The following is an 11,715-nucleotide window of genomic DNA, read 5'->3' as shown; positions in this document are numbered from 1 at the left end:
GGAATCGGTTACTGACTGTTTCAATAATATCATGTCTTTGATGGAACTACATTATCAACTGTGTATTAAACCTGTAAATAAAATAGCTAATAAAGGAGCTATTCCTTCTCATTTATTATAACCCTTCATAACTTGGTCTTATTTCATTAAGCTAAAAGGATTAGCATTGCCAGGAAAACATCACATGAAAAATGTGTTGGGCACAGCAAGGACTGCTAATTCATATTTTAAAAGTCAGACATATTTTAAAAAATCCATCAAAACCAAAGTAAGTTTTCAAGCCTTGGGTATGTTCAACAAGTGTTAGCTTAGATCAGGTCTCTCAAAAGTAGCGCCTGACACTTGGTTGTGGGGGGCGCTGTCCTGGGCACAGTCAGACGCAAGTAGCACCCTCCCTCCAGTCATGGCAATTAAAACTGTCTTCAGACATTGCAAATATCCCCTGGGTGGCAAAAGCGCCCCCAGTAAGAACCACTGGCCTGGGTGGACAAATGAGATGGGAAGTAATGTGCCCTTACAGCTCTCGGGAGCATCAGACCCCGTTCTCTCCCCTCAGTGCCTCTGAATCATAAACACAGATTCCCTCCAATGAAGAGATCAACAAATGCAAGGGGCAGAAATATAGGAAAACTAAAGATTCTTTTATTTAGTGAGAAAGGGGTGGGTAAAAGACAGACAGCTCATATACGGTTAAATAGAATAGAAAGGGGAAAAAATACAGACGTCACAGTGATGAATTTTCACAAAAGGTGACAGATTTACACTACAGAGCAAGGGAATATTTATAAGCTAGATGTCAAGGTATTCGTGACCAATTTGTATCCAATTAGGTCTTCTCTAAGCTCAAGAACATTTAAAACCTCAGACTTTAATCTAGACACGACAGTTACAAGCACACCATTCAGTCTTAAACTTCCCAGTAAGTGCTGCTCCTGGGTAAATATTTTTTCCTCGTATGATCCCCCCCCACCACCACCATTTAGAATATAACAGTTCGTGTTCCAGTAGTAACCACACACAGGATTAAAAGCCCAACTGGCCAAGCAAGTGTCATTCTTCAATAAAATGTTCTTTAAAAATGAAAGGCGTAGACATTTTGTACAGTTGTTGCTGAAGAACAGCAAGAGCAAGACCCAAGCAAGACAGGGGAAGGCACGGCGCACGGAACCCCGTCTGTGGCCGCAGCAGCTGGGCGCGGCTCTCGGGAGGGCTGCGTCCCGCGGCCAGGCTAGCGCATGCCCAGGATCTGTCTGCTTTTCAGCTGGTAATTCTTTTCAATGTCGGACAGGGCTTGAGCACGAAGCTGAGCGGCATGCAGCCTTTTTTTCAGGTCTTTGCACTTGGACTTGGAAGTGAGCTGACTCTCAGAATTCTCACTCATGACGTTCTCTTTACTCTCCCCACTGAAATGAACTTTCTTCTTCATTATTGAAGATGGAAGATCAAAAAGTTCTTGAGAAAGAAAGAAGAAAAAGGGTTTTGAGTTACAAGAAGAGGAGTTCAGTCCCTCCTTACTTACCAAACTTACGAAAATATTTACTGTCAATTTCACATTTGAAATCTGGGCACCTGTCTCATTCTCTCTTGGACAGAGATGTGTTAAACAAAATTCAACTGAGTAAAAGTTAAAGATCTTACTGGCTTTATTCAGCAATTCATGAATCGGGCAGCTCCCCATCCAGCAGAGAGAAAGGAACTTTCATAGGCAGAAGGGGGTGGGATGAGAAAGTTACACTAGCAAAGAGCAGACTGGTTGTGGCAAGGTCACATTAACTTAGGGGACAGCAGGGGTCTATGAGGCAGATGACCCCTCTGGTGCTGACCAGCTAATTCCAGATTGACTGGTTTAAGATTCCACTCCTGGGAGAGGCTGAAACTGTAATTAAGTTAGGTATTAAGTCTTGGTTTGGTGACAAGTGGCTTCATTTTGGACCTGCTGTCTCTTTTATAACAGGTTAGGGACATGAGGTTGGTAGAAATCAGTGTGTTAACTCAGCCAAAAATCAAGGAACATATGTTTTATTCTCTTAACAATCAACTCTCCTCTGAAGGGTAAATGCACTAAGGATGACAGGCCACAATCTAGAACTCCTGGGAATCAATGTTATTTATCTCTATTCTTGACAACAAGTGCCGTTCTACCCAGAACACGACTCCAGAACAGTATGGAAGCAGCTCTTTCTCACAGACAGCACCTACAGTTTTAGAGGAATATTCAAGGACACTTACTTCAGAGCAGCTTAACTGACCAGAAACTTGTTTCAAAAGGAACCTAAGCAAATTCAGCAGGGTAAAAGTAAATCAAGTTAACAATGAGTGAAAAATGTGAATTGTGCTTTTAACATGAAGAAAAAATTTCCTTCAAGTGGCTACACTTCTAGCTACTGACAGAACTGTTTGGGGGTTGGGGACTTGCAGGTCTGAATCCCAGAACCTTTCTGCTTCTCCTTTGTGTTCATGGAAAGGAAACTGGTTCAAAGACTTACTGAGCTCATTGTATGGTCCATTGTGGACCAAACAAAGGCCCCACTGTGGTAGGAGGAGATAGACCATAAACAAATAAACAGTACATATGGGGAGTATTTGAGGCTGATACGTGCTGTGGGAGGAAGTAACACTGAGAAAGGGAGACAGAGGTGCTGGGGGTGTTTGCAGTGATAAAGCCTCATAGCAAGGTGACTTCTGAGCAGAGACCTGATGAGAACGAGGACGTAAGAAGCCACGGGACTGTCCAGAGAATGTTCCAGGCCAAGGAAATGGAAAGGCCCCAAGGAAGGAGCAGGCTGCACAGAGAAGCACTGGCTCCCGACTGTCTCGACTTCCTGTTTCACACATGGTTTCCCTGCAGAGCATTTTAGGAGACTGCTTTTGGGCCTTAACTCCATTGTTTCAAGTAGATCCATCTTCGTTACCACAAACACCTACACATTTGTAAACCAATAGTGTAAAATGTAAATCTTACTAATAAGAGAGTTTTATAAGAAGGAAGAGTGTTTAGAAAAAGAATTAGTATTCCATTAAGTAGAAGAAAAGTCACTAAATAGACCGAGGAGAGCTTTAGAAAAGATGCTGTTCCTCCCTGGGACGATCTCCATCTATGTTATTTCCCTCATTTCTGAGGATGGGGAGAGGATGGTTCCAACCGTCCTGAGGTCACAAGGGCACCCCCTCCCCACTGCTCTGATGGCTATCTTAGGGCTCTGACAAGCTCAGTACTTTATTTAAATATCTCCTGCCCACACTGGACACTCTATTCCTACAGCTCATTTTAATTATGTGCCATGATTTGCATACAGGTAGATTCTTCAAAAAAGTGAAATACATCATCCTTCTCTAGCTCTTTTCACCCTTTGCTCAAAGACTCTCCTGGCAAGATGTAAATAAACTCTTTAACTGAAGAGCCGTCCCCAACAGGGCCTTCACTAATTCTCAGCAATGGGTTTGATGCATGAAACTCGCCCAGATAAAAATACCACTTTACTCTATCATGGTGATTGTGATCTAAGTCTAGTTCATCTTTATGGATGGCAGTGTGGAATCAAATAAAAGCTGAAATATTATAAAAATACTGAAATGGTAGACAGCAATATTGAGAAAAAAAGGTATTTACTTCCATCACTGAGAGCAGAGTGTTTGTAGATATTAAACAATCACATTTTTTTTAAACAATCACATTTTGACATATACCTATTTCAGTTTGAATGGCAAAGATCCAAAAGTGATGGCCTATCCCACAGTTGGTTCATCATACCTTTTATAAAGGATGTGGAAGTGTTATTTGGTCATGTGGTAACAGTAAAATGCTAGGATTTTCACTTGAAAATGGAGAGGAATGTAACGTTTTGATAATATACCCAGAGAAAAATCTGAAATGTACAGCATTTTGTGAAAAATGACCTAATTTTTAAAAATATAGAATACTGAACATGTAGCTTGATAAAGTAAATAAAACCAAAGATGAATTTATCCTGACTCGTTGCCTCAGGTCTCCAAACCCAGTAAGTCAGTTATTGCTAGAACAGAATTCTTACCTCCATTGCAACACATATATTCAACAAACTCCATCTTAAAATTCGAGACTCTGTAAATTGAAAGGGCTACCAAAGTCACCCTGGGGGCAACACTAGTGCCCACATCCTCATTTGTGGCACGAGCTTCTGCTCACTGAGCTGGTTCTCATACCTGGGCTCCCCGCCAGAGACAGGAACTTCTGGTCCCTCAGCAGGCTGTAATTCTTCAACAGACTTTCTGCTCTGGCCAGTTTGTTCTCTGCCAGTCTCTCACGAACGCAAAGCTCACGTTCCTTCTCTTTAAAGAGGGAACGGAACAAGAAAGTAAGAAATTAACAGGTGGCTCTGGGTATAAAACAATTCACATCTGGTCATCGCATCACTTTGCCTCATCACTAGGGTAGCATGTCCGACTGCCAACGAGTCCTGTTCTGTGAAGGGTAATGACTGTTCCCGTTTCACAGCGCAGTGTTTTAGCAATTGTACATTGTCTCAGGTTTTCTCCTGAGGACTGGTTTAAGCACAAGTACAAAGTCAGCTTCAAGCTCTGGTCATGTTGTGGGAGTAACTCATGGGGGAAAAACAAGAGGTACTGCCATCCCTGCTCTCCAGTGAAAAGGGGCAACAGTTCATTTTCTGGGCGTTTCCCGGCCACACAGTACAAACCCTCCTCCTTCTGTGTCAATGACAGCACCCAAATAGAAGGGAGAAAACCACAGCTCAGTGAGGTGGTGCTTCCTTAGAATAGTAACAAAAGCTATCATTTATTCAAGGCCCAGCATTCAGAGAGTTCAGATTTCAGCTGCCATATAAAATTACAAAACATCAGGGAAAGTTTTAATAAAAAGGTTTTGGTTGGTTGGGGTTTTTTTTGTTTGTTTTTAGACTTCTTTTGACAGAAGAGACAAAAAGAAGAGTTTCAGGTAAGCACAGGCTGTGCCTCCTACAGAGAGTGCCTCTCATGGGGACAGACAGTTACCACCAGGAAGTAAAACGCTGGTGAACGCACCTGGACGCTGTACAAGGACATTTAGATAGGAGAACATTTATGCAGTCTGCACTGGGCATCAAGGTGCAGAAGTGAACAGGTGAGACGCTGGGGCGGAAGGGGACAGTCATGGCCCACCTCTCTTCCCTCCGCAGCCTCACCGCTCGGCCGCCCTGCAGAATCCTAAACCCTGGGTAGCAACTCGCACTTAAGTGGAGGAGACAGACCTCCAACATCAAATTAGCAGCCAATCCAACAATACCCATCGGAGTACTTAAGTATCTTGTACCCACATTCTCCGCTGAGTTGCCTGAACACATCTAGCCTCACATATGGTAGGGATTTTGTCCCGGACTGTGGTGGAACAGCCCTATCAGAAGGGAGAAGCGATGGTTTTTATTCTGGAAGGCTGCAAACTCTCAGGCATTCCTTTACAAGGGGAGAACCTCAGGGCACGTATATTAAAGAAGATGAAGGAAAGAGTAAGTGCAGGAGAGGAAGGGTGACCGTGCTGGGCTGTCAGAGTCGGTGCCCAGCAACGTAAGGGCGGCGACTGATCTCAAAACGGCCCAACACGAAGGGGCCGACAAGCTTGATTTACGTGTTTTGGTTTTGCAAGTATTTATAAAAGTGTTCTAACAGAACACACACGTAAGATCCTCTGTTCAGACAGATCTTCCCAGACGTCAGAGCAACCTTCCTGGAGCTCTCCGCGCCCCCACACAGACTCACGCTCCAGCCTCTCCTCCCTCGCTCGGAGGGCTCGCTCCCGCTCCTGCAACTGCAACTCCTTCAGTCTCAGCTCACTCAGCGCAGGGCTGGGCTCCTGCGGCTTTTCTGGTTCTCCTACTCGTCGCCCTCTTCTCTCAGGATTTCTTCTCTGCTCTTCCACAACCAAGTCCGCTATCAAAGGACTCTCGAGAATTTCTTCAACAGAAGGTCGGTGGTAATCCTGGGGGAAGAAACACTCAGTGTTACAGGCAGAGCTCATCATGGAACACTCATCCAGGAGAGCAGTTATGTTTGAAACGGCATCTATTTCCAAGGAAAAGAAAGACTCCTTTAGGGACGGGTCTTTTTAGTTGCAGAGCATTATAGTTCAACACCTGTACACACTGCAGAGTGACCACCACCACAAGTCCAGCTACCACCCATCACCACACAACTCATCCCCTTCACCCAGCTCCCCCCGCAAAAAAAATACATGGGTCTTTAACACCCAAAAAGTAAGTTCACTGGTGGCTTTTGCTCATGAGGTTCTGGGTCCACAAAGTAAAGCAGATTTTAACTTATCTTTGTTCCCCTTTCAACCCAAGGCGGCTCAGTCCCTGTGCTGTGTTTGACAGCCATCCGTATGGTCTGGTCTGCTTCAGGGCAAGTACTGCCCTCGCATCTCTAAACTGCATTAAGCAGGAGACTCTCACCGACCTTCAACCCTCTTACTTCACCCGCTTCCTTCTCTTTGAACTCCCACAGCACTGAACACTACTCTTATGTCAGCCCGATCCCTAGGACATCTCCTGCCCCTTCCCATGGCCAGATTCTTTCCACAAAATATCTTTGAGTTATTTCCCCTCTAGTCCTTTTAGCCCCCCTCCGCCCACCATCTCCATCTCTAATGGTCTCTAATCTCTCAACTGAAGCTAGAATCAGAGTAATACGGTCTTATTATTTCTGGCCCCTTCCTGTAGCACCTGCCACTTTGGGGTAGGCAAGGACAAGAGGAATTGAGGATTTGGATCCTTTCTGCAGTCTTTCCTTGCTACCAACCATCTGTCAGCCTGGCAGAGTGGCAGAAGACATAAAGAAAGCGCAGAAGGTAGGCCAGCAATGTGCCAAGTATACGTGTTCTCACTTGTTAACAGAGCAGATTTAGCTAAGGAAATACAGTTAATGTTTCTTCAGGCTCATTGCTCTATGAGAGCTTATACTGCAAAATTTAACTGAGAGATAGAAACATACGATATATAATCTTATAAACTTTACCTTTAAATTTAACATCCTGGTAATAAGGTCGTTTAATTCATCAGAGTAACGATATGGAATTCGTCTGAATTTGCCTTCTCTGATCTTCCCAGCTAGTTCTTTTTGGTTGAAAGCTGTAAATGGAGGCCTGGGGGACAAGTTTTTTCTTAATGTAAAAATGAAAATACACAATAGGAACTAAATTAAAAGCAGAATTTAAGATCCAGTTCATATCTGTTTCTACTTCTGGGATCTTCTTCTATAGCTAAGTTTCCCAACCTTGGCACAACTGACATTGGGAGTCATGTAATCCTTTCTTATGGGGGCTGTCCTGTGCATCGTTAGTATGTTCTGCAGCATCGCTAGATGCAATCAGCCAGATGCCAGTAGTCATCCCTAGTTGTGACAACTAAACTGCCTATAGACATTGTCAAATGACCCATGGGAGGAAGGCAAAATTGGGGGGCAAAAGTCCCCTTCTCTGGTTGAGAACCACTGTTCTACAGAATAGTTTAGAAGGGGAAAAGAAAAAAAGAGAGAGAGAGAGAGAAAGAATTAGAACTCTTTCCTGTCCAAATTCCCAGACTTCTTCTCTAGATCTTTATTTAATTTCTTCCATAGGCCTGACCTATGCGCTCTCCCCTCGAGCTAAGCATCAGGCTAAGAGGGAAGTACTTACCCAGGCTGGAAGCTTGAACAAGTTAAGGTCCAGCCTCAGGGGTTATACTATTCATTAATTTGTAAATAATTTTTTAACCTGTCCATCTATCTTAATTTTAATCCAAAGTATGATTCTTTCGGACTTGAATGTATATGGACACTCAAAAAGCTGAATCCGGTGAAAGGTGACAAATCTCTTTAAGCGTAAACCTCAGACTAAAAATCTGTCTTCATCGTACTTACATTAATGCACACAATTCATACAGCAAACAACCCAGTGACCAGATGTCCGATTTCTCATTGTAAGACATGCGATTCATTTGTTCCTTATTAAGGGGGAAGAAAGGTAAGAAAGTAGGAGTTAAAAGTTTATTTTGTTTTAAAACTTAAAAACATTTTATGTTTTATATTTGTAACAAAAACTTCAAATACAAAAGGCTGATTCTACTTAGGTTAGATCTTTTATCACAACAACAAAAGATAGTACTTTATGCTTTATCTTCAAATTTATAATGGAAACAAGGCAATGACCTCATCCTAACATACTTTGTCACATATAATCCATTCACTTATTTTTCATTCAAGCCTGTCTTGTTTTACTATAGGTAAGGCATTGGCAACTCAAAGGTGAACATGAGAGACCTCTACCCTCTAACCTCAAGGAATTCATAATCTAGAAACTCCATTTAAAAGAACGAGAGAAAATTCTAGAATAACATCCAGCCCACATTTAATTGGCTATAGACATAAATGGCTAATTGAATCATTTACATATTTTCCCTTAGTCCACTGTATATACCACAGCAGTAACTAATACTCTCATTTCACAGATTAACTCTTTGCCTTTCCCCCACTCTTACAGTAACAACAGTTCCCAGTAGCTCTTATTCTCAACAAAGGGCACAGAGGCAAGTGCTGTACCAAAACCTTCAAGCGGATTCCTAGTGTTTTAAAGTCTAACAGGTGAGTCTGGTCCACATCCTGACAATCAATGCCTCAGGGAAGGCTGAACTGATCTAATCACAAGGGCAGAAGGGAAAAGGAACAACAGAATTGCGCAGGTTTCAAATTTTCCAAGAATCACCTCTGGATAATCTTCCTTTATGTCAAAGGCTTTTATTTTGGAATCTGATCCCGTGAGAAAATGACCGTTCTGGCTATGTCTAATCTAAGTCAAGAAACAAAATCATTAATTACTAAGTTTTATACTGTATTCAGATTAGTTAACATGACCAAAAAAGATTTAGAAAATCCTGGAAATGTTTGTGAACTGCTAAAAAAAATAAATTTCTCTCCATCCTTATCTGCTCATATTTCATATACAACATTTATTTATTCGAGCTTTCCAAAAGCCACTCGAAAGTCATAAACAGTTCATACCCTTTGACTCAGCAATTTCATTTTGGGAGCTGTACACCAAGGAAGTGACAAAAAAGGAAGAAAGAATAATTCCTACAAAGATATGCTTAGCAGCTCTCAGAATGGTGAGACATTTTGGAAACAAAATATCCAGCAATAGAGGAAATGGTAAGTGGGTGGACTCTGCAGCTCCACTGTAGGAAAAGGCAATAAAAAAGAACAAGCACACAAAGTTAACACTGCAAAAACACATTCTCTGAAGTGAGGGAGCCTCCTGAGCCCTGAATCTCCAAGCACAAGAATCATCTAGAGTCTGTTAAAATACAGAGTCCAAAATAAAAAGTGGTGGGGAATAAACAAACAAAAATTGAGTGCAAAGACCTGTCCAGGGATCCAAATTCATTGGATTTGGGGTCCAGGACTCTGCATTTTAAACAATCGCTCCAGATGAGGCCCAGCTGGTGTCCAGGACCTATGGCCCTTTGGGAAATGCTGCTCTTGAGGGCAGAGGCAAAAGCTATTTCATCTTTGTAATCCCAGAGTCTAGCACTTGGTAGTCACTCAGTGAAAGCTTGACTTGTATTGCTGATAGAGGAATTTAATGGTCTGGTGGTCCATTCACAAAAATATAAATTTAAAACAAAACAGTATTGTTAATACTTGGCTATTGGATATTACTAAACAAACAAAAAAAGCTCAATTCTCTCGCAGCTGAATACTCAGCATTAAGATGTTTTAAAAGTATCTAAATTCTGAAATACTTACAGGAGACATGTAATAAGGTGTGCCAACAAATGTTTTTGCAAAACTTGTATCGTGGTTTAATATTCTAGCTAGCCCAAAGTCTCCAAGCTTGACATTTTGCTTGCCATCCAGGAAAACATTGGCTGGTTTCAGATCCCGATGCAGCACAGTATGACCACCATCGCTTCGTCTGTGACATTCCTTTAGGGCCAGGGTCAACTGGGTCATCACTCGAAGAACAAACTCTTCATCTAAGTACTGTCTGAAATCAAAGCAGTTTCATAGCATGTAATTTCTGAATAAAACCATTACAGAGATGAGATGATGAGAGTCACCTAATTTTCAAAGTGTACACATAGGGAAATAAATTATTTTCATACAAAATACAGGTGCTGATTTACCAGGGATATTCTAAACTACTGTGGACCCACTAAACAAACACAAGAACACTCTTCCACATCACTGAGTACTTTGTCCCTGATCCTAAACAGGATGCTTAACAGAAACAAAACTAGGCCCATTTAAAAGATTCATTTACCTTTCCTTGGTTCCCTTTGAAATTACACTAGCCAGGTCCCCCCCTTCGCAATATTCCATTACAATGTACAGTGTTGTGTTGGTCCGGTCAATAATTCTATCATAGTATCGGACAATGTTTGGATGCTTCAGCTCACGGAGCAAATTCACTTCAGAAACAAGCATTTGTTTCTCAGCTTCTGTCATGGAGCCATAGTCAAGTTCTTTCCAAACTAATATCTGAAATAAGAATTTCCAAGGTGTAAATGAACTCGTACTCAAAAACAAACGCATTTTTAAAAAATTACTTTTCTAGTAAATAGATCAGTCATTATCACCTATTTAGTTCAATGAACTTAAGGACCCCTGAGTTTATTTCCATAATCTTCCCCTCATTTTTAAGCGGTAAATGATGCAATAGAAGGGGATGAGGTATCAGGCCTCCCCCAACCCCCAACCCCCAGGTGCTTTGTGGAAGGCTGAGGTAAGGTACTTTGGTCAAAGCTGGAGCAGAGGTAGTCAAAGTTCCTGACCATTTCTACCAGTTGAGCTATTCCAGGGTGACAGATCTTAGTAGAGATCCCTCTACCAGAGCCAGTTTCCTCTCCACCGTTTCTTTCTGTGTAAGGTCTACCTACACACAGTGGTAAATATGAATCCAACAATCTGAATAATCCGTATTATAATGGTTCTGACTGCAAGACAGAAAAGCTCCAGGTTCTGATGCTCCTTCCCCTTTCTCTTGTCTGAGAGGTCTATTAATTTAACTTAAAAATTAAGGACAGATTCACAAAATTTTTTTTAAAGGACGCAATCTCTCATTTCTTGAGCGACCCAAAACAGACAGACCTGGGGGAGATGGCTGACTCTTCTGGGCACCCTGCCTTGGAGACCCACAATCCCAGGCCCCTCGCTTCCCTGCGGCGGCAGAGGGCGCTCCCGCCACGGCTGGCGAAACCGCGGCAGGGGCGGAGACGCGGTCCGGGCCCGCGCTCACCTTGCCGTCGCTCTTCCTCCGGATCTTCTGGCAGCGGCCGTAGGAGCCGGTGCCAATGGTGTACAGCACCTCGTAATCCTCCGCCCGAGTCGGCATGGCCGGGCCACGCAGGCCTCCTGCCGGTCGCACCGCCGCCGCGCAGCTGCAGCCACGGTCTCGGAGACCTCCAACCACAACGCCCGGCCACCCAGGACTTCAGCCCCGTTTAACCGTCGCGGGCGCCGGGCTCTCACTCTATTGGCCCGCAGTAAGGCCGCTTCGCCTCCCTGATTGGCTACAAAGCGCAACACTACACCCTGGGCATCTTGGGAAAAGTGTGTCGCTAGGCAACCGCGTCGGCGTCGGTGTCTGCGTCTGCTTCCGACCTCAAGGGAGAAAGGGGCGGGGCTAAACCCACAGGGAGGGCGGGGGATGGAAAGTGGCGGCGGTTGTTGCTCTCCGCGACCCTGTCCCTCTGGCTGAGGTCGCCAAGGTAA

At 43.4% G+C, this 11,715-nt stretch overlaps 1 protein-coding gene across 1 annotated transcript; it reads right to left on the bottom strand.

The window, feature by feature from the left end:
* Nucleotides 1-620: 620 nt before the first annotated feature.
* NEK2 (NIMA related kinase 2) lies at nucleotides 621-11,463 on the bottom strand. The gene is made up of 8 exons (XM_074351852.1): nucleotides 11,240-11,463; nucleotides 10,265-10,482; nucleotides 9,748-9,988; nucleotides 7,867-7,949; nucleotides 6,985-7,111; nucleotides 5,731-5,950; nucleotides 4,183-4,308; nucleotides 621-1,452 (listed from the first exon to the last, which is right to left on the bottom strand). The coding sequence occupies exons 1-8, from the start codon at nucleotides 11,333-11,335 to the stop codon at nucleotides 1,229-1,231; spliced, it is 1,335 nt and encodes a 444-aa protein (XP_074207953.1). The 5' UTR covers nucleotides 11,336-11,463; the 3' UTR covers nucleotides 621-1,228.
* Nucleotides 11,464-11,715: the final 252 nt, after the last annotated feature.

The sequence above is a fragment of the Camelus bactrianus genome, chromosome 23 (genome assembly GCF_048773025.1).
Source record: "Camelus bactrianus isolate YW-2024 breed Bactrian camel chromosome 23, ASM4877302v1, whole genome shotgun sequence".
NCBI classification, from domain to species: Eukaryota; Metazoa; Chordata; class Mammalia; order Artiodactyla; family Camelidae; genus Camelus; species Camelus bactrianus.
This window is presented reverse-complemented; position numbering and strand designations above follow the sequence as displayed.